At 42.0% G+C, this 23,141-nt stretch overlaps 2 protein-coding genes across 3 annotated transcripts in view; both read left to right on the top strand.

The window, feature by feature from the left end:
• PSMD14 (proteasome (prosome, macropain) 26S subunit, non-ATPase, 14) overlaps positions 1 to 7,798 on the top strand; it is a 110,503-nt gene extending 102,705 nt beyond the window's left edge. The window contains exons 11-12 of the mRNA XM_011947104.1: positions 4,910 to 4,972; positions 7,383 to 7,798. Of these exons, the coding sequence (XP_011802494.1) occupies positions 4,910 to 4,972; positions 7,383 to 7,481 (162 nt within the window). The 3' untranslated portion in view covers positions 7,482 to 7,798. The remainder of the gene's footprint in view (positions 1 to 4,909; positions 4,973 to 7,382) is intronic.
• A 4,407-nt stretch (positions 7,799 to 12,205) lies between these two features.
• Positions 12,206 to 23,141, top strand: part of TBR1 (T-box, brain, 1) — a 12,694-nt gene continuing 1,758 nt past the window's right edge. Inside the window, exons 1-6 of one of the 2 annotated variants that reach the window (XM_011947098.1) lie at positions 12,206 to 13,207; positions 13,784 to 13,938; positions 14,302 to 14,423; positions 14,987 to 15,145; positions 16,296 to 16,357; positions 19,456 to 20,327. In XM_011947098.1, coding sequence (XP_011802488.1) covers positions 12,516 to 13,207; positions 13,784 to 13,938; positions 14,302 to 14,423; positions 14,987 to 15,145; positions 16,296 to 16,357; positions 19,456 to 20,314 — 2,049 coding nt within the window. In that variant the 5' untranslated portion in view covers positions 12,206 to 12,515 and the 3' untranslated portion in view covers positions 20,315 to 20,327. Of the gene's footprint in view, positions 13,208 to 13,783; positions 13,939 to 14,301; positions 14,424 to 14,986; positions 15,146 to 16,295; positions 16,358 to 19,455; positions 21,970 to 23,141 lie in introns of those variants that run through there. The other variant, XM_011947097.1, reaches the window with a different exon arrangement.

Below are 23,141 nucleotides of genomic sequence, written 5' to 3'. Positions count from 1 at the left end.
TTTTTTTTTTTTTTTTTTTTTAAGATACAAAGTCCTGATGTGTTTCCCAAGGTGGTCTCAACCTCTTGGCCTCAAGTGATGCTCCCCTCTCAGCCTCCTGGGTAGCTGAGATTGAATAGTCGTGAGCCACTATGCCCAGCCTAATTACTACTTTTTAATTTCCTGGTTTTTACAGCTAGTCTATAAGCTCTGTGAATTCAGATATTGTCTCATTTTATCTTTAGTATACTGCCAGATAAATGGTAGATGCTCAATAAGTATTTGTTAAATGAATGAAATTATGCTATACTTGTATTTTTCTACCAAAAATGTAACTTTATTAAGTGGCCAATCATAAGCACTGTTATTAACTAATATTAACATAATATAAACTAAAATTTAAGGAAATGCAATGTCCTCTAAGGGGCACCTTTCTTTCTAATCTTCAACTGTTCTCTATCATGGCACCCTTTGCCCCTCTCCCTTCCTTAAGGCTAACTGGATAAATATAACCTCCTACATCATTGGTCATTTCCTTCCGCCTGCCTCCAGTGTTCTCAGAGTCATAACCTTTTCATGACAGAGTACAGTGCTGATAACAATTTGCTGTTTCCAGCTTGTTAAAAGAGATGAATGATTTATTTTCTTAGTGCACTGAGTCTTGCATCTCTTTGAGTTATTTTCCTTGTCCTCTTGCCTTCACATCATACCTTTGAACTTCTGAAGTCTCTTCTTTTTACTTCCATGGCCATACAGTCCCATGGTTCTCCTGACTTTTTGGCAACTACACACTCTGCTGCCTTTGCTAGCTAGCTTTGCTGCCTTTGCTATGAGCATTTCTAAGATTCAGCCCTTGCCTTTCTGCTCTTCTGTTTTTATACCTTTCTTTAAAAGTCTGTTTTCATAGATTAGCAATGCCAACAACTTTGAAATCTCTTCATTTCCTCTCATTTGAAATGTATTATCATCTCCACTGTTTGAGACCTTTCCACTTCATTACTTCATATGCTGCTGTGTTCAAGAGTAAGCAGTATTGCCTACCTTACTTTCTACTTTTTCATGACAGTTCCCTCTACCAATTAGGTTATAACTGACACTCATTTTTCTAGGCATCGTGTAGGTCTGAAACTTTGGACTCAACTCTCTTGCTCTTCTTCCACATCCAGCTATTCTCTCATGGTTTTTCCCTTTCCCTATTACTACTAAGTATCACATGATGTGTTACTCCCTAATGCATTCTTTATGCTCTCACCCTGACTTTCCCTCTCTTTCCTCAGGTGATGCACAAGAAAAAGTTAGGTACATTTACTTAACCCCTATGTCACTATCGTGCTTTGTGCACACTTCTTTTTTGTATGTTTCACACTGCATTATGATTTGAGATTTATGGGCAAGTAAAGCCCAAATGTGAGCTCCTTGAGATCAAGAAGAGTTTGAAAAATTCCTTGTATGTTAGAAATTTTACTGGAATTAACATATGAAGTGTAGATTAACTTCTTTATTGAGATGTTTTAAGGATTCAGTAAATTAATATTTGTAAAAATCATGCCTATATTGATGTTTAATTAGTGATGGTAGTAGAAAAGCTAGTTTTAATGTCTCCATATGTAAGCGTCTTATACCTTCTCAGTTTTCTAATTGCTAAATGTTTGTTAATTTTGCTTTCCTAAGTATGTTTTATCAAAGCCAGTTCTTTAAACTTATTCTCAATCCCATAACACATGATGTTGTTTATATAGTCAATACTTTAAAAATCATGAAAGAAGTAAAATACATTGTCTTGAAATCCACTAGCAGTTATGCGTTGATTGCTTAATAGTGAAAAATTAGTATATGCCATTTTAGCAGTTTGTGCTGTCTTATGTAAAAATTGCCGTAATGGTGATATTAAAAAGATATTTAAATGGGATCATGGCATGTTATAGTGTGAACAAGGTTAACATGTTAATGTGGGAAAAAGAAACCAAAGGAATAGTGAAAGAAGCATGATGTGGAATAAGAGACAGGGTGGCAAAAGCAAAGGCTAAGGGAATAGAAGAGAAAACAGATGTTGGAGTAGCTCTAAGTATGTTCAGAAAGTTAAAAAAAAAAAAAAAAAAGTCCATTGGAATTGACCTCCTGTAGATCCTTAAGGGTGTTAGTGAAGTGCCAAAGATCCCATCAGTGTTTGTAAAAGGGTAAATAAAGTGATGGAATTTGAGATACAGATTGTCTGTATAAGAATATTAGCAGAAAAAAGAGAATGAGGTTAATGGGTTTAGTAAAAGCCTCTGTAAGATAGGGGGTACATTGGAGGGGATTATGATCACATAACAGACCAAATTCCAAGGATTTCTTAGAACTGTGCAGACCGTGCATGATGGGATAGCCATCTGGGGGTCTTTGTTGATAAACTGTTAAAAACGTTTCTAGTGTGAATAGCCACAAACATTTTCAGTGCTTTTTTGTTGGTTGAGTAAACCGAAGAGCATGAATGCAAAAGCAAAATTTGACGCCAAATCACAGAAGTTGCCATAAACACAGAAGTTCCCTAGTGAGGACACTGCCTGTGCCTGAATTTCATTTGTTTCTGCTGCAACCATTTCTTACATTTTTCCTGGTGACTAGCCAGATTAGAACTGTGAATAAAGACAAACTGGTCTTGCTCAGATGGTAGATGAGATACAGGTAACTTGGGTAGATAGAGAAAATATTTAGGCATTTGATTTGGAATATCTTAGAATCGAAGAGATATGCTTACTCTTTTGTCATGGGGGTTTGCAACCTTAGTATATGCCTAAATCTACAGCTGCTCCTCATTTCCCAGATGGCATCTATGGCTGGGAGTACTTTTTACCATCTGTACTTCTCAAAGAGTTTGTGAACTCTCTCTTTTAATTATTGGGAATGGAAAAACTAATTGGTAAAGTGGGTAAATGATGTAAAAGATTTTTAAAATTTGAGTTAGTGCTTTTTATACCTATTTAACTTTTCAAATAAGATCAATACTTCAAGTGCTTTTTGACCTTCATCGTTCGTTGTCTATCTACCATCTTTGTTGTTTGCAATACTCCACAATATTCCTTAATAACTGTTTTGTACATGGATTGGTATTTTGAGCCAAATTCCAAAATTTTTGCCTCCTTCCAATACTGTAGTAAGTACTGTTGTTGGCATGTACGTAGAACAACTAACACTGAATGGGTATGTAGTACAAACTTAGTGAATTGTTCCATTCATCTAAATGCTTTTAAGTCAATAAAATATAGTGTCACAATTTGTGAAAGTAATTTAGAAAAACATATTCTTAATATGTTTTGTCAATGTTTCCATTTATGTAAAACATTGAATAGTGGGAGAGCCGTTTCCCAGTTAGGAAATACTTTTATAACTGAAAATAATAGAGTGACATCTGACTCTGAAAATGAGCATATTCTCTGTCTAGGGATTTCTAGATTTGGCATGTTACTAACTTTTACTTTTTCTTCTTTTGGGCTTATGAGTCATAAATGCATTTCCTAATGATGTGTTGTAAATAAGTATCCTCTGATAATCAGTAGATACAATACCTATTCACTATCTTTTCTCTTTAGGCAGGTTCTACTGGGGAAAATTCTCTAGATAGTTTGTCCATTTATAAAATTAGACACTTGCCATCTTTGCTCATTTTCAAGTTCTCTGTTTACAAAACTATTAAGAAGGTGTGAAATGCAGCCAAACTTCCCAGTTTATGGGGAATGTCTGATGATCACATTTCCTACATGTTCATTGTTCGCACATGAAGAAATTTGGCAGCTGTGAGACTATAAAGTTCAGAGTATCCAAATCTAACCCTCACTGGGATTTTGGTTCCCTGCTTTCTGCCACCACCATCTCACCCCCTTTTGTAACTCTTTTTGTGGTAAATGCTGTGTTGGCATTTCTTAAGGTTAGTGATCCTTAAATTTCTTGTTTTTCCAATTTATCAGATGCTATGAATAAATCACAGACTAAAAGTTCACCTGATACAGAGTTTTGTCTTCAGGCCATAACATACCCAAACTGTTAAGATTTCTTATGTGTGAAATTCTCAATAAAGAGGTTTTATATTGGTGCCATTATTGGGAGAGGAGGGCAGTAGTGGTAGCTAATCTAAATGTTATAATTATTTCAGAATTACTCTGCCAGAAAGTTATGATCATACATAGAAGAGTTTGTAGCTAACTTTGAAAGTAGTGGAAAGTGGTTTTCATGTATTGTTTGGGTTAATTTAATTTTGATTATATTTGGTTTTTAGTTCAGGTAATTTTTTGTTGAAAACTTCAAATGACAATTTCTTCATAGTTACTAAAGATCACTCATGTGGAGTAGTTTCAGATTTTTTTCTGAATACATGTATTACTTTTAGAGATTTAAAGATGTGAAATTACTAAGGGAGAAACCCATGTGATTTGTTTAGTGGATCAAAAGTCAGTAGATCCTTTGATCCTAAATGCTATTGATAGTTAAATAGATACTGAAGTTATGGGCAGGCTAGATTGATAAAAAAGGAGACAGAGAATTGGGAAACTGGGAAAGAACTGTGCAAATAGGAAAAGGAGAGGGCAACAGAACAGAATTAGTTAGTACCACAGTGCCATAAGTGCCACCTCAGGTACTTCCATCTCCCATCTCCTGAAGAATTCAGTAATGGTCAATTTATGTTGCAAATGGTCAACACAACCATTTAGTGATCCTGTTTGATATTTTCAGTACTTTCTGTGTATTTCTTGTCTGTTTTCAAAATGATGCTGCTGATAGTTTTTATTGCCCTGAAGGTTATTATGAAGTTTAGCACAATTTTATTCAGTAAATTCTTTGAATAAAAGTTCTATGAATGAAAATTCTGGTCATCATTATTTTTGGTGATTATCCTGCAGTGGGAATAGAGAATTTATAATTTTAAACTCTGTCCTTTATGTTTCATTCACAGGCTGTAGAAGAAGAAGATAAGATGACACCTGAACAGCTGGCAATAAAGAATGTTGGCAAGCAGGTGAGGTATACTGTTAATAAGTTATGCAGTTGCATAATAGCATGTTCTTATAGAGTTAAAACTCTTTTAGGGCCTATATAATTTTTTTCCTGTCCACTCTACATTTTTCTTCTGTCATGTAAATGTGATACTAATTGTAAAGGTCACTAAATTTATTTGATGTCAGGTTCTCTATAGAGAAGTAAATCACAAATACCTATGAGATACTATCTTCAGTGAAAATAATTTACTAGGAACAAATTAGGACACTTGTGTTCTGAATTAATTTTTCAAGTATTATTTTAATCTACAGATAAATAAGATAATAGAAAAGATAATAGGGTAGATTTATTTCGTATGTAACAAGTTTTGTTAATTATGTACTTTATCAATATGTAGGTAATATTCCTGAGAAAGGTTAGAGCCTTATTGGGTTACACTGAGTGAAGAGAAAGGGCTTTAAGTATTTGCTCTTTCACTTTTCTAAGATGAAATATATATTTTAGTCTCTATTATCTGAGGGTGGGGGAAGACACCAACCAATTAAAGGAATCTACAGATTAATTAGACTGTTTTTTAAAGAATGTCGATTACATTTTTCCCCCATTTCATGGAACATGGTTATCATATTGCTGATGTTGGCAGAATCTTGATATTTCAGATGCAAGACACTAAGCTGTCTTTGCTTTCAGCCATCCTACCATATGCTCTGATCCCATCACATCTCACAAGCTATGTAGGTTTGGGCCAGGACCATTCTTGGATGGGAAATCTCTAAGAATCACCCAGCTGCCACAAGAAGTAATAGATAACTGAGGGAAGCATGTTACCAATTCACTATAAAATGAATTACTCCAACAGAGCAGTAGGGGCAAAGGTCTGACTTTATCATATGTTATAAATGAGAAAATCAAATTTCACTACCTTCTGAGTATTATAATTTAAAAACAAATACCCCCAAAAAGCAAAATGAAATACAGTTCATTTTGTTTTCTCATCTTATGTGATATCACCCTTGTTATCTTTCCACTACTTATTTTAATCATAATACTAGATCACCAACTTGGAGCCTTATACTTTATAGAATTCAGTAACTGTTTTTTGAATAAATGTCTTTCCGAGGCCATAGTTTCTTAATACAGATTTAAAGCAGCAAATAAAAGGTCTAAATAAAAAATGAAACTGAAAAATATGTAATTGGCAAAGTTTAATAATCATCAGAATCATTTTTTAAAATATAGTTATTACCTCACTGGTTTGGCCTACTGCGTGGCAAAAGCAAAACTGTTTATAATGGAATTAAACCAATATCTTTTTTTCTCCTGCCAGTGTTTCTCAGTCTTTTTCACCTAAAATGCCCTGAGACTTATTTCTGAAATAAAAAATATATTGTAGTCTAGTCACTTGAAATTATTTGTAACATGTTGTATCTCTGGGTTGTTTTAAAAAAACAGTGTATTAAAATAAGGGTTAGAAAAGCACGGCCAAGAAATAATTCCAATAATGAGCATTTGTTTAAAGTTAGGAGTCTTGGGTATTTTAACAGTAACCATAAGAATATAATCCTTTAAATAATAATTTTTCTATTGTGCATAATATATATTCCTTATTTCAAAACTTTCAAATTTTGCTCAAATACTTAATTCCACCTAAAACATAAATACATACTAAGCATTTTAATTTAAATTCCTTTATTACAATACAATTTTAAGCCTCCTTTTTTAACTCAGTCTATTTCAAAAATAGATATGATCGGGTTTAAGTTAAAGGATTGTACCTATATAATTTTCGATGATACATTTTTTTCAGAATAGCTACATGAAACATTCTTAACATTTTAGAATTGATCCAAATTGTATTTAAATTCTTCAACTACAAACAGCAACTTTTGATCCAAGAATATTTTCTGAATCATTTAAAGCACTACTCTTGAAAGATTAAGATTGTACAGAATTCTGATTTTTGCTGTTATAAAATATAGAAGAAGTGCTGAGAATTCACACTGAACTCTTACCCATTGGTATGTCTGCTTTGAATTAAGCATTCCCTCAGACATTCAAGATATATGAATGGTAGAGAATATACATATATATGCAGACAGGTAGACATATATAAATGAACTTTAAAAAAAATCAGATGATTGTAAGCTGTATAGAATTCCTTGTTACTCCTTATAAAAATCTCTGGTACACAGTCATTGCATTGTGTAAATCAAGCTTTCATTGTGTAATCTATCATTTTATTAGCTACTTAACTTAATTGATTTAGAAATTCTAAGAATATAACAGTATACTAGTAAAGTTAAATTGTAAAATATTTAAGTTAGGTCTGGCTTTCTTTACCAGTTTCATCAGCTACTGAAAAAAATTTAAGTAATTTATCTACCAATAATATGGTTCTGTTTTCTCTTTCCTTATTTTTGCTCTTTTAGGACCCCAAACGTCATTTGGAGGAACATGTGGATGTACTTATGACCTCAAATATTGTCCAGTGTTTAGCAGCTATGTTGGATACTGTCGTATTTAAATAAAGCAACGAAAAACGCTATTAATGATGCTTTCAGTGTATATTCCTCTGTTGTTCCTAATGCTCAAAATCAAGGGACCTCTGAAGGTGTACTTGGCTAAATGTAAGACATCTGGCATCATTTGCAGCACCGTAACACCTTCAGTCTCAGTTGTGCAATTACTTCTGTTTCTTTAGTCAGGGTCTTTGCAGATTCTGAAGTTATAGATGAGTACATCAAAGTGGACAAATTTTGTTAATATCCCATTTAATATTTGAAAAAATCAGTAGCACAAATATATTTTGATTGTTACTTACAAAATAAAATACATTTACAATCTATGCCTCCTGAGGTCTTTTTGGCAATGGGTGGGATTGATGGAATAACGTTTGACAGTGGTCTAGAAATCTCACACAAAGATATGTTTCCCTTTGCATTTTAAGATCTTATAACACGTAAAACATCAGTGTGATAACAAAATTTCACAAATATATGATGATTTCCATTAATGAGTGGCTACCTAATTAGTAACTCAGAAAAAATGTTGACATTTTATTAGCATTTGTCATAAGCTAAATATTGTATATTCACTATCTTATAAACATACTTTCAGGATTTTGGAGGAGTACATTTACAAAGAAAAGGGAGCAATTTTAATTTAGACTTTATCATGTTTTAAAAGAGTACATTTCTACCAACAGTTTTGAAACTGGGAACTGGCTACTGCAAACTCTACTGGACTTTTATCTAAAATAACCACAGAAAGTATATAATGTCTAAAAAGCAAAATGAGAAAAGTAGTCATAATGTGAGGTTAATACAAGCTTATAAGCAATAATTTTGTTATTGTTTGGTCTCATCTTTTCTAAATTAGGACTACCCAGTTTTCTAATAGAGAAAAAAAATGGCTAATACCCACTTCTAATGTGATGTACAAAAGTAACTGCCCCTGTTATTACTTACGGTTCAGAACCATACTGATTATACCAAGGAGTATGACAAAAGATACAGAGACAAAGATCTAATTCTAGTCTGCACCCTTGTTTGTAAAAATATGGTGAGAGTATTATTACTGAGGCTTCATTAAAGGAAGGTTTTACATGGGGACTTGGAATTTAACTTAACCTACTAGAACTGTTATGAGTGCTGTGATAGATCAAATTACTGTCCTACTGGAACAAGTCTAGGCTCTTATTGGTTGCCTAGTGAAGTTATCAGAAACTGAAAGTAGAAATGGCTTAAATTCCCAGTATGTTTCACAATATCTTTTTTGGTGGAGTAAGAAGTATTTTGAGCATTTCTTGCTTGTCCTGTGGTTTATTGTTTCAGATATAGTGACAGTATATTTTATGTAGGACATGTAATATGTATTAAAGTTGTTGGGATTACATTTAACCATTTGAAATTAAAATATAAGTGGAAGTTAGTGAAGTTTTATTTTGCCTAATTCAAACTTGTGTGCAGGCTTTTTGGATATGATTTTTCCCTTTACAAATAAGATTCTCTAAGTTATTTTGCAGATGTTGTTAATGAGTGCTAGTCAGTGATTTTTGGGGGGCACAGTGCCCTCAGAAGAAGAACTATTCTGAATATATGCGTTGAAAGGGTTTTTTGTTTTTGTTTTCCACTTAGGCCTCTGAAAATATCCTGAATCCTGTGACTGGGAAGGCTTACCTTGCCTGTTTTTGCCCTTATTTGATCACCCCATCTTCCTGGACTCCCTGTAGCCACACACTACTAATTCTCACTTGGTTCATGTTGGTGACATTCCCAATTTCAGAACCTTGTCAAAATCTTTGCTAGCAAAAACCTCTATTTTTGTAGATTTGGAGTCGATCAAAATCAAGAAACCCTAAGAGGCCAGACACAGGGAACACCTTTGTCTTGGAATGTACAGCTATTTTCACAGCAGCCTGATGTCCCAGGCCCAGTTAGGCATTGAAAAGATGCGTTTAATCACAAACTCAGGAAGCTAAGACTATGTGTGTGCGCACACACGTGCACGCATTCAAGCATGCTTATGTGAGCATATCTACCCCTCCACCATGCAGAGGTAAAGCAGCTCTGGAAACAAAACTGTTTGTCTCTAGTGCAGAAATGTCCCTGCTTTTCTCTCAGACTAGTATGGCGGCACTGAAAGCTCTGGCCTCACCATTGAAAGTGTCATCTGCCTGGACCAATGGCATCTGGGTCTTATGGAAATTTGTTATACATACAAAAAGCAAGCCCCACCCCAGGCCTATTGAATCATAATCAAGAATCCTGGTGTGGTTCATATACACTTTAAGGTTTGAGAAGCCCTGGCCTTCTTTTAGAAGTATGGTTCACAGGCACGTGTGGTGATTCTGAGGAAAGCCTTAATTTTCATGAGTATATATAAATTCCAGGCATAGCCTATATGTGAGCAATCACTGAATTTGTTACTGATAATCCAAAGTGGGTCAGAGAGCACACCAATTCCTTAAAAACTCTGAAGAAGGTGCACTCTTTCCCTTTTCTATCCTTTAACACCTTAACATTTCATTTTAGCACTCTTCCTTTTTGTTTTTAAAAAAAGAAAAAAGCAGTTTAGGGTATGCAGAATGGCAAAGCCTCAAAAAGAGCCCAGGTGATGTCTCACCTCTTTACACACTTAAGGCTCTGTCCCACTGAGAACGGAGGAAAGTACTGTCTTCCGAAGCAACGGAGGGAGAGGCACTCAGGGACAGAGAAGTTGAAGATGGGAGAAAGACGGAAACGAAAGTAGCCAAAAGTAGTCAAGAGGTCAAAAGCCTCTCATGAGGAAAATGGCGGTAGAAGGTCAAAGGCAGAAAAACAAGTGGCAAATGGCATCCCCTACTTCCCTCCCCCGCACCCCAACGACTCAACAGCTAAGACTGCTTGTTTATGAAGCTTCCTGACCAAGAGCTGAGGTTTGCTTTCGAAAGGAAAAATGGGTCTGGCTCCCTTTTTATCCCAGAAAATTGTCTCGGCTTTAGTCTGGGACATCTGGTCATCAACCTGCCCTGTCCAGGCCGCCCGCGCAGGGCCTTGCCCGCGGCGCCCTGATGGAGGCCGCACCTGGTGCCCTCTGCAGCCAAGGCGCCCAGCCCGTCTCGAGGGGCGCAGTCTCGGCTCAGCGCTGACCGCTCAGCCCACCGAGGCGCCGCTCTGAAAATGCACCACAGTGGCGAAGCGGCGAGTCTGGTTAACCCGTCTCCGCCCATGCTCAGGACCCCACCCAATGTCCCCAAGCGCTGCTCTCACTCTGGGAGCTGCCCCAAGTACGAGTAGGACAGACGCGCTCGCTCGAAGCCAGAGGCTCCCCCGGCTGAGGTGCCCAGGCCGCGCCTCCAGCACGGGAAGAGCGTGTGCCCCTGGGGTCTGCACCAGACGCAGCTCAACCCGCGCTCCCTCACTCCCCCGGGCGGAGCCCGCCCTCGGGCCAGCCAGCTCTCGGGGCCGAGCGGAGCTCTGGGCGGCGCTTCTCCTGCTCATTCCCGCGCGGCTCGGCGTCCTGGACGAAAGCCGCGGGAGGGCAGGTCAGCGAACGTCGGGCCGCGGGAGGCGGTTTTGGGTGGATAAAAAGCCTCTGCCGCTGTTGGCCCTCTGGCTCAGGCCGAGGGCTGGGCTCCTCTGTAGAGCGGATGCTGAGAGACCTCCTCCCTACACCTCGGGGTCTCTTTGGGCCTCGTGCTATTTATTTGTGCCAACATCCTTTTAAATTGGTTTTTTTCTATTCCTCTTTAGATTCTTTTTCCTTTTAAAATTACTGGCATGGATGCTTTTTCTCCCCTCCAAATTATATAAACATTAAACACACACACACACACACACACACACACACACACACACACAGACGTTTTCAGTAGCGATTACTGTGTTGACACCACTTCCACTCTGTCTCCCCAGATCAGCGCTTCTGACGAGCCCATTTGCACGGGGACTCGGCCCTCTCTTTTCCTGGCGAAGCTTTTGAACCTGTCGCCAAGCCAGTACCTCAGAGAGAAGGATATGCAGAGGGACAAGAAGGATGCATGGCGCCTGCCCCCAGTTAGATGCTCTTCACATAATCTGCAACCAAGTTCGCTGATAAAATATTTAGTAAAGACCCGGTAAACATCACTGCAAATACATTAAGGCATTTTAGCCCGGCAGCTTATGATTATTTCAAAACTTAAAAAGGAGATCATAGATTGTCACTGTTTCTGTGCTCAAACAAGAAACCGAACCTTCCTGAGGTGGGTGGATTGGTGGGTGAGTTGCTGCTTTTCGCCCCCTCTTCTCCCCCCCTTCTGCTTGTCGCTGTGGCTCTCAGCAGCAGGGATTTATTTATTTATGTTTGCAGTTTAAAAGGTGGGGGTGGGGGCGCTGAGGACACGTAGGACCTGCTCACAAAGCACCAGCTCAGGTGTTGTGTGCTTTTGTATTAGCTGGAAAAGACAGACTCTGGAACTTTTACAGGGCGAGAAGAGGCCACCGGCTCGCGCTTTGTATACTTTGCACTTGAAATCGTTACATTCAACTGAATATTTGGCTCATTCAGATCCGAAAAGTCTCCTAGCATCGTCGAATTCCCTCCTCCGCCCCTCCGCTCTAAATGGGGGAAGGTAGGAAATGTTTAGTAAATTGCACATCTTTGAATCTTCCTAAAGCAGTGGTCACAAAGCTTAAAGGTGACACAACAGTGCTCACGTAAACCAACACACATTCCCCACCCCTCAAGCCAACAATAAAATCATCCCCTTCAATTTGCCATGATCGTCGCTACCAGGAGCCAGGTGATTATCCTAATTAATGTCTATCTAATTAAATTACTGTCAGCAGTTAACCAATGGCAGGAGCCGTTTCATCGGCTGCACAAGCAGCAAGATCAAAAGTGAGCCTTTTCTGATTGCTGCATAGTGTCAATTGGCCAATCTCTTCTCCCAGGGAAAAAAAAAGTAAATCAAACCTTTGAGAAGCATTTGCTGGTTGAAGTGCTTTCTGTCTAGTGAGGGGGTCTGTGGATTTCTAGTTTATGATAAATAGGACTTCAAAAACCAGGGACGGGAGGGCGAGTGTTCAGGTTCTAGAGCTATGCAGCTGGAGCACTGCCTTTCTCCTTCTATCATGCTCTCCAAGAAATTTCTCAATGTGAGCAGCAGCTACCCACATTCAGGCGGATCCGAGCTTGTCTTGCACGATCATCCCATTATCTCGACCACTGACAACCTGGAGAGAAGTTCACCTTTGAAAAAAATTACCAGGGGGATGACGAATCAGTCAGATACAGACAATTTTCCTGACTCCAAGGACTCACCAGGGGACGTCCAGAGAAGTAAACTCTCTCCTGTCTTGGACGGGGTCTCTGAGCTTCGTCACAGTTTCGATGGCTCTGCTGCAGATCGCTACCTCCTCTCTCAGTCCAGCCAGCCACAGTCTGCGGCCACTGCTCCCAGTGCCATGTTCCCGTACCCCGGCCAGCACGGACCGGCGCACCCCGCCTTCTCCATCGGCAGCCCCAGCCGCTACATGGCCCACCACCCGGTCATCACCAACGGAGCCTACAACAGCCTCCTGTCCAACTCCTCGCCGCAGGGATACCCCACGGCTGGCTATCCCTACCCACAGCAATACGGCCACTCCTACCAAGGAGCTCCGTTCTACCAGTTCTCCTCCACCCAGCCGGGGCTGGTGCCCGGCAAAGCACAGGTGTACCTGTGCAACAGGCCTCTTTGGCTGAAATTTCACCGGCACCAAACGGAGATGATCATCACCAAACAGGGAAGGTAATACTACATTTTTGGCTGCCGCTGCTCCAGGCGCAGCCGGGGACAAGTGCACCTAGGTTGTGACTGCCGCGGCAGCGACGATTTGGGGTCGGGAGCGGAGTGGAAGGCGCCCTAGAGTTGGCTGGTTTTGGAAAGGGGGAAAGTGGAAGGGATAACCGCCACGGTGATGTTGGTTGGGGGGGACCCCGTTCTAGGTACGTGGTTGGAGAGCCAGTTAGTGGCCAGAGGAAGGCAAGAAAAAGGAAGAGCCCCGGCCAGCGGCTGGGCGATGGGAGGGACGCATCAACACTGGCATGCACGGACAGGTGGAGACGCAGGTCGCCAACCTCTCTCTCCACCTGGGCAGTGATACCTGCCGCCTTCCCACTCCAGCTCACCCGCCGCTCTCCCTGATTTGGGTTGCACTTCTTTTCTTCTCCCATCACCCTTTTTCTAACCCATCAAATATTCGTCCCTATTTGCTGCAAGAACAAGTTTTGCTTTGCTATCTGGCGCCCCGCTTCTTGCATTTAATCTTTAACATTTATGTTTCTTTTTTCCTTGTTTTCTCCCCCCACCCCTTAATTTAAATAGGCGCATGTTTCCTTTTTTAAGTTTTAACATTTCTGGTCTCGATCCCACGGCTCATTACAATATTTTTGTGGATGTGATTTTGGCGGATCCCAATCACTGGAGGTTTCAAGGAGGCAAATGGGTTCCTTGCGGCAAAGCGGACACCAATGTGCAAGGCAAGTCCTTCCAATTAACACATTTTCTTGACACTTATTTAGGTGAGAATGATTAATTAAAGCCTTTGTGGACTGGCTCGAGCGACTTTTAAAACGATCGGCCAATGACTTCTAAAAGGAAACGAGGGGGACGGGGGACAGACTGAGCTGCGAGAAGGGGGAGGATTATGCAAAAGCTATTTTAATCACCCCCAGTTAATAGGAAGAAAGAATGGCCTAAAAAAGCCCCAGCTAATGGGCTTCACGGTAGAGTAAGGTATGTGTGTGTGTGTGTGTGTGTGTGTGTGTGTGTGTCCTACGTGGTGAGGAGCTGGGACTGGGCAGTGCCGGGGGCATATGTAAACAACGTATTTATTTCTCTAGGAAATCGGGTCTATATGCATCCGGATTCCCCCAACACTGGGGCTCACTGGATGCGCCAAGAAATCTCTTTTGGAAAATTAAAACTTACGAACAACAAAGGAGCTTCAAATAACAATGGGCAGGTCAGTGGCTCAAGCGCTCGTGTTCTCTCTCACCCCTTTCTCCCTGACATCCAGTTCGTCAGTGCAAAGCAGCATATGGAACTGGATGCACGTTTCTTTGCTTCATTAAAAAGACTTAAAAATTGTATTTCCACCCTCCAAATTTATGTTAAATTTATGAAGTTGTTCTCATTGACAACACCCTCGTCGGCCCAATTTTGGAGTGCCCGACCTTTCCAAGTACTAATACTGATTGATTTTGAGAAGAAACCCCACAAGATCTGCAGGTTGTGGAAATCTTTGTTCCTCCTTAAAGGAGGACTAGGAGAAGGGCCCTGAGGATCGGGCGGTCGGCTTCCCCCTTTTCTCCGGTGCCCCGGCTTATCTTCGCTCCCAGAGGTGCGAAGGCCGGTCTGCCCCAGTCAGTCAGCCGCCAGCCGGGCGAGTCTCGCGGTCAGTTAGCCTGGGAGGCCGGCTGCAGGCTGCCTCCGCCAGTCCGGGCGCGCAGCCGGGCGCACACAGCCACGCGCACAGCGACCGCGTTAACACGCCACCCGGCGCTCCCCTTTCTTTCCGCCGGACAGATGGTGGTTTTACAGTCCTTGCACAAGTACCAGCCCCGCCTGCATGTGGTGGAAGTGAACGAGGACGGCACAGAGGACACCAGCCAGCCCGGCCGCGTGCAGACATTCACTTTCCCTGAGACTCAGTTCATCGCCGTCACCGCCTACCAGAACACGGATGTAAGGAGACCTAGGGGCTGGGCGCGAGGCGGGCGGCACAGACCTCTCTCCCACCCTCTCACATCCTCCCGCCATGCAGGTCTAGGGTACTAGCAGCGCTAACATCAGCAACAGCTGGCTCCGCTGTGCGTTTTAAGGCCTAGGGCTAGGATTCTGCCCACGGCACCTTTCCTAAACACCAAGCCGGTGGGAAAATGCTTTCTATTTGTTTTCGTCGCGGGTTACCCAGGCCACCTTTGAGGTGGCCAGGATTTCTAAAGACTCCTCTTTTGGGAGTTTTAATTTGGGATTCGAACTAGAACAGATTAAAATCTACTTTCTTTTTTTTTTTTCAAAGTCTCTCTTTCCTTTAGAAAACAAGCAGATTTCCCCGTGCATTTTATTCTTGGCAAGCTTTGGCATCTAAAAAAAAATTTCTCTCTCTCTCTCTTTTTTTTCCATCTCAGAACTGATGGCTGAAATGAACAAACATCACTGTTCTGGGAGATCAAAAGAACATACACATTCATATATGTGAAAACTACAATAAATCAAATTACTAAGGGCTATGGATTGAGCTTTCTAGCACTTGAACCTCTTCCGATTTTGCAAGTTTGCAAAAACTGATTTTAGTGGCTGATTTGACTACTAGGAGTGATAGGGGTTTTTGTGTTTGTCTTTTTTTTTTTTTTTTTACTTAAATGATAATATCAGAAATTAAAACATGCTTTTAAATCTAACCTGATTTTAAGATGCAACTTGTGGTTTCTCAGGTTGTGAGTCAGAAGCGACAAACGTTTTAAAATAAAAAATACTTAAAATAGTCAACATTTAGTGATGAATTCAAGTTCTCCTTAAAGATTTTTGTCTGAATAAGAACACTGTGTGTAACAAGCATTTTAAAAATGTGATTTTGAACCAATTTAGAAAAAACAGAGTAGCTAACTGAAAGCAGTCCTTTAGTTATAGGTATCGTTAATTTAAGCATGTTCCTCATAACTTTCATGATACTTCCTTTCCACTCAGTCCCTCAAATTTTTCAGTTAGGAAAACCTTGCTATTTAATAAATTGTAGGCCTTAAGCCCCTGTAAAAGTGGCAGATGATATATTCTCAAACACCCAGTCTTCATGTAAAAAAGGTGAGATAACCTTCATTTTTTTCTTTGCCAGATTACACAACTGAAAATAGATCACAACCCCTTTGCAAAAGGATTTCGGGATAATTATGACACGTAAGTAATTTTGTATCTTCCTTTTCAAATAGTTGTGGAACTGGGCTTTAGGTCAAAGGTGGATTATTATGTACAAGGATTTTGAAAGCTGGAATGTGTGAAGACAAAGACAAGGTTGTTTTAGAGGGTTTCCCTTTCTTCTCCTTCTTCTTCTTTTTTTTTTTTTGTCGTTGTTGTTGGCTCCCCTTCTCTCTGGTGACCTTCTGGCTTGGTACTTGTGTGGTTTTTGGTCAGAGGTTTCCTCCACCTAATTTTAGCTTTCCTGTGGATTACAAAGTTGTTGGCGGGCCTCTGGAGCTGGCTGGCTGGCTGGGGAGGCTGCCCTGGTTCCCGGATGCGAGTACTGTATGTGGCGCTGCAGATGCTCAGCTCAGATTGTCTATGTCTGAAACGGGCAATTCTGCCTAAAAGTGCATGTGGCTCCTCTGGCAGTTGTTACCAGTCTCCTTAGCATATGTGACTCTTATTTACCTATTTCCAAGTTTTGTGTAATAGCATTTCCTGTGCAAGTTTACCACGGACTGAATACAAATGTGCACCCATCACAGGCGAGTTCGTGAGCAGAACCGCTGTTACGGTCATTTTAGGCTTTTGGAAAGATTCAGACGGTGTTGCTGTGTATTATTGATAAACTTCAAAAGAAAAATATTTTCCTCTTTCTTTTGTATCTAGGTGTGTTTTAATTAAACATGCTGGTGCCCTTTTCTTTAGGCCTCCCTTACCTCCCTCTTTTCTATCAAAAGGCTGTTCTCTGGGGGCAACAGTAGGTGTAAACTGAATGCTTTCTGGGCTTGTTCTGCAATTCTCACTCAGGGTCCATAGTGCCTAAGAGTTCAGATAGTGTTAGAAATCTAAATCTGGATTGTGGGGTTCCCCCATGTTTTCTGACCATAAAAGGAAAGGGTACATACATCTTAATTTCATGGCTTACATTGAGCGCCGGAGACAGAGCTAAAAAGTTGAAGCTGCCTTTGACTAGCATAGATTAAGTGTGTGAAGAAAGGGACAAGTGACTGCCTCTATTCCATCTCCAAGCAGATACCAACTATCCCTCCTGATATTTTCTAATAATTTAAAAGAGAGTCATTGATATTACTGCCTATAACCACTATATATATTCTTCAAAAGTACTCCAAAGGAAGCAAGTCTCATCAATATGATTCCCCAGAATAAAAACTTGGCTACTCTATTCCTCACAATCTAAAAAGGTGTGCCCAGCACAGTGGAAAGTGTGTGGCCCAAGAGACTAGAGATGTTGGAGGAGAGTCCTGTAGATTTTGAGATTTTAATTCTGTTGTGAACATCTGTTCAAAAGCATTTTATTTTGCACAAATCAATTCAGCAATCCCAAGTGGGTGGGACCTGGATGGGCATCTAAACTGTATCTTTTGCAGACTGCTTTTTTCTTTTTAAAATATTGTGGTGATAAACAGAGAAGATAGTTGCACCTTGCTAGTTATGTTCCCTTCCTGCCTCCCTCTACTTCTCCTATTTGAAACTGGAATTCAATTTCAGGAGGGAAATTTTGTGCACTAAACAGAATGGACCTGAGCAGCCACAGCAAAACTCTCACATGCCCCTCCTCCTCTGGCTGCCTTCTGTTGGAAAAGCCACTCCTCTTTGATGTTAAATCAATTTAAATTTTTCATAAAAACTTCTTTACTTCTACAAAAAAAAAAAAGAAACACCTGATATCTTTAGGGGATAGGGAAGAGTTGAGTAGTTTATGACACTCTTCCTTTCCCCTTTTACGTTGGTTACTTGGGCATGGCTCAATTTTGGAGAAAGAGGGAGAAGTATAAGGGTTCATGGGGTACTAGGAGCTCGCTTGGCCACTCACCAGGGAATCTCCTCCCTGAAGGATTAAGGTCTGACAAGACTGAGGTTCTCCTTCAAAACAGTCTGTTGACTAAAGATTAAAACATTTATGTGTGAGCTAAATAAAAAGGGAGGCATGTGTGCATGTGTATGAGAAAACACTTCTACCAATCTTCATCCAACCCTTGCTTTCCTCTCAATTCTAATGGGATTTTCTAGGCCCAGGGCCTAAAGTTAATCTTTGATTATTTTATCTAAGGTAATTCCCAACAACACAATCACTGTCGTTGGCTGGGCAAGTTATTTAACGTCCTTTTGCCTCAATTTCCTCATCGGTAAAGTGGGATAATAAAAGTTACCTAGCTCGCAGTGCCTGGCATATAGTCAAGCTCCGCAAAGGTTAGCTATTATTAGTGGTCCACTGCACGGAGTAGGCTGCTAAGTGCACAGTAGGTTTGCACCGTAGGTTTGCCCCGAAGTTTCTGCCGTAATGGACCAAAAGCTAGGAAAAGCAGGTCAGAGTAAAGAACACCTTTTCTTTTAAGAGAATATTTCTGATTGATGACTACTGTTTCTGAGTAGTAATTCTTGTTTGTATTAGTAGAGGTGGGAGTGAAAGTTTCACACAGGGGAAACAATAGACACTAAGTACCTTGGAGGCTTCCAGCAGCAAACCTCGGGTTCCAGAACACGGGTGAAGATCAGTCTTTGATGATTTCTGCGTGCGCGGCTTTTCCCTAAGGGTTTCTGAAACAATCTAGAAAAAGGAGAGAAATGACCTGAACAATCAAATGGACATAGGTCTTAAAAGGGTGGAGGAGTGAGTACCTTGCTTAGAAATTTCACCCAGAAACTCTGACCGCAGAGGAAGGGCCCAATGGGCAAAGAGCATCTTAGTCCCTAGGTCAGTCTGCCTTAATGTGCACACAAATGTTGGAGAAGTGGGATGAAAGCCCTTGCTTGTGCCCCTCTCTCAGTACCCCAGTATACTTGACCAGAGAGAGCAAGAGAAGAGGGAAGTCGTTCCCTTGATGGTCTGCATCTTGCGCAGGTCCCTGCATAGACAGATTGGCTCCTTCATAATACCATGATTTATTTTGGGAATGATAGAGGTCTGTGGCCTCTTGTATTCTCCAGGAAATTCTGGACTGCAAGTTTGTAGATGAAGGGTGTGGGGGTGGGCGAAAAGTGGAGGTGGCCTTCCCTTCTGCCCCCACCCCCACCCCAAGGGACCTCCGCGCCACCCCTCGGCTCTCTCTCTCTCTCTCCCTACCCCGCAGGATCTACACCGGCTGTGACATGGACCGCCTGACCCCCTCGCCCAACGACTCTCCGCGCTCGCAGATCGTGCCCGGGGCCCGCTACGCCATGGCCGGCTCTTTCCTGCAGGACCAGTTCGTGAGCAACTACGCCAAGGCCCGCTTCCACCCGGGCGCGGGCGCAGGCCCCGGGCCGGGTACGGACCGCAGCGTGCCACACACCAACGGGCTGCTGTCGCCGCAGCAGGCCGAGGACCCGGGCGCGCCCTCGCCGCAGCGCTGGTTTGTGACGCCGGCCAACAACCGGCTGGACTTCGCGGCCTCGGCCTACGACACGGCCACGGACTTCGCGGGCAACGCGGCCACGCTGCTCTCCTACGCGGCGGCGGGCGTGAAGGCGCTGCCATTGCAGGCTGCAGGCTGCACTGGCCGCCCGCTTGGCTACTACGCCGACCCGTCGGGCTGGGGCGCCCGCAGCCCCCCGCAGTACTGCGGCACCAAGTCGGGCTCCGTGCTGCCCTGCTGGCCCAACAGCGCCGCGGCCGCCGCGCGCATGGCGGGCGCCAACCCCTACCTGGGCGAGGAGGCCGAGGGCCTGGCCGCCGAGCGCTCGCCGCTGCCGCCCGGCGCCGCCGAGGACGCCAAGCCCAAGGACCTGTCCGATTCCAGCTGGATCGAGACGCCCTCCTCGATCAAATCCATCGACTCGAGCGACTCGGGGATTTACGAGCAGGCCAAGCGGAGGCGGATCTCGCCGGCCGACACGCCAGTGTCCGAGAGCTCGTCCCCGCTCAAGAGCGAGGTGCTGGCCCAGCGGGACTGCGAGAAGAACTGCGCCAAGGACATTAGCGGCTACTATGGCTTCTACTCGCACAGCTAGGCCGCCCCTGCCCGCCCCGGCCCCGCCGCGGCCCGGACCCCCAGCCAGCCCCTCACAGCTCTTCCCCAGCTCCGCCACCCCACACTCCTCCTTGCGTACCCCCTCATTTTATTTGACCCTCGATGGCCGTCTGCAGCGAATAAGTGCAGGTCTCCGAGCGTGATTTTAACCTTTTTTTGCACAGCAGTCTCTGCAATTAGCGCACCGACCTTCAACTTTGCTGTAAACCTTTTGGTTTTCCTACTTACTCTCCTTCTGTGGAATTATCCTTCTACAATCCTCTTCCCCCTCGTCTTTTTCTTACCTCCTACTTCTCTTTCTTGTAATGAAACTCTTCACCTTTAGGAGACCTGGGCAGTCCTGTCAGGCAGCAGCGATTCCGACCCGCCAAGTCTCGGCCTCCACATTAACCATAGGATGTTGACTCTAGAACCTGGACCCACCCAGCGCGTCCTTTCTTATCCCCGAGTGGATGGATGGATGGATGGATGGTAGGGATGTTAATAATTTTAGTGGAACAAAGCCTGTGAAATGATTGTACATAGTGTTAATTTATTGTAACGAATGGCTAGTTTTTATTCTCGTCAAGGCACAAAACCAGTTCATGCTTAACCTTTATTTCCTTTTCTTTCTTTGCTTTTCTTTCTCTCCTCTCTCATACTTTCTCTTCTCTCTCTCTTTTAATTTTCTTGTGAGATAATATTCTAAGAGGCTCTAGAAACATGAAATACTCAATAGTGATGGGTTTCCCACTTCTCCTCAATCCGTTGCATGAAATAATTACTATGTGCCCTAATGCACACAAATAGCTAAGGAGAATCCACCCAAACACCTTTAAAGGATAGGTGTCTGTTCATAGGCAAGTCGATTAAGTGGCATGATGCCTGCAAAGCAAAGTCAACTGGAGTTGTATGTTCCCCCCCCCTTCCTTCTACATAGAATAGCTCGACATCAGCAATATTATTTTGCCTTATTTGTTTTTCCCCAAAGTGCCAAATCCATTACTGGTCTGTGCAGGTGCCAAATATGCTGACAAACTGTTTCTGAATATCTTTCAGTACCCCCTCCACCTTTATATGCTGTAAATCTTTGTAATGAATACTCTATTAATGATATAGATGACTGAATTGTTGGTAACTATAGTGTAGTCTAGTGAAGATGAATTGTGTGAGTTGTATATTTTACTGCATTTTAGTTTTGAAAATGACTTCCCCACCACCTAGAAACAGCTGAAATTTGACTTCCTTGGGAGAACACTAGCATTAATGCAAGTAAGACTGATCTTCCCCTAAGTCTTGTTATATTTGATAAGGAGCATTAATCCCCCTGGAAATAGATTAGTAGGATTTCTAATGTTGTGTAGCAAACCTATACTTTTTTGTATTTAAAAATTAATGTGAAATATGCATCATACACAATATTCAATCTAGATTCCAGTCCATGGGGGGATTTTTTCCTAATAGGAATTCAGGGTCTAAACGTGTGTATATTTTGGCTCTTCTGTAAATCTAATGTTGTGATTTTTATATTTGTTTCGTTTTGTCTGTGAACTGAATAATTTATACAAGAACACACTCCATTGAGAAACGTTTTGTTTTTTGCTCGTTTGTATCGTCTGTGTATAACAAGTAAAATAAACCTGGTAAAAACACTAACTATGGTGTTTGAAAGCAGTTTACAGTTTGAAAATAATTTAATTATTATAGGTGATGATATTTAAGGGTTAAGGAAGACTAGCCCGTCCCCACTCCAATATGGGCAGCCTGTTTAATGGAAGCCACCTCCCATTCCCCCCTTAAATTTGTTTTATAGTGCTTCCAGGAACTACTTTTTTCTTCTTATTTATAATTATTTGGCTACCTATGAGCCAAATTTCACTTTTCTGTGCTCATTTTCTTTTTTCAGGAAAACATATGCACTTTTCTCATCATATTTATCTGATTCTCTCTGAAGTTGGAAGTAATGCGAACAGGAAAAGGAGGTTCTTTAAATAAGGAGTTAAGAATTTCTTTAAATTTCACAGAGTAAGGCGGGAGGCGTTGGCTGAAAGTAGGGTGTAATTTAAATGCATGTCAAAATAGGATGTTGACCGCAGATTTAGTAAATTCTGGTTGTACATACGAGGCCTTGGAGGTGAGTGGCGAATCTGTAAACGCAGACACAGAACAGCCTACGTTTCTCGAGTGGATGGTTTCCGAAGATTGGGCAGGGTAGGGAGGCGAAAGACCCGTACAACAAACTCGCGAAAGGGCCGTTTTTTAACCACTGAGCTTAGAACTGCTTCTGGGAGGTATCTGGGGTGGGGGTAGGGGCACTGCTCTGTCCCTTCTGTAGTGGAATCTTATGCCAGTCCTATCCAGGCCAGATCCACACCTGGGGAACAAATGCAGAAATGCGAAATTCCAACCTGGAGGGCGCTGCATCTTAGTGGAGCCCGCAGAACTGTTTACCTCGTGGAGAAGAGACTTTTGTACTTTTGTCTCCAAAGAAAGGTGATCCAGGCAAGAGGCGGAAAATGATTAGACATTCTTCTTAGTCTGGGCCAGCCTCAGGTTACAGGACTAAATTTACCTTTACCTAGACATTGTCCTGTGTCCTCTCTGCAGTTTGATGGATGTAAAGAGGCCTCAAATTTCTAATTAAAATGAAAATTCGTGGGAGGATAAAACTAACTTGCCTTCCCTGGACAATTCCACCACTAGACGGCGTTCCGTGGAGTTTTGTCTGCCACATAGAAAAGCGAGGACTGAATTTCCTTTGTGTTTCTTTTCCCTCCTCACATCTAAGAACTAAGTAAGAGGACAAAAGTACAAGACACGGTGCATGT

The sequence above is a fragment of the Colobus angolensis genome, unplaced genomic scaffold (assembly GCF_000951035.1).
Source record: "Colobus angolensis palliatus isolate OR3802 unplaced genomic scaffold, Cang.pa_1.0 Scaffold259, whole genome shotgun sequence".
In the NCBI taxonomy this organism is placed as follows: Eukaryota; Metazoa; Chordata; class Mammalia; order Primates; family Cercopithecidae; genus Colobus; species Colobus angolensis.
The sequence above is the reverse complement of the archived record's forward strand: the minus strand, read 5'-3'. Positions and strand labels throughout refer to the sequence as shown.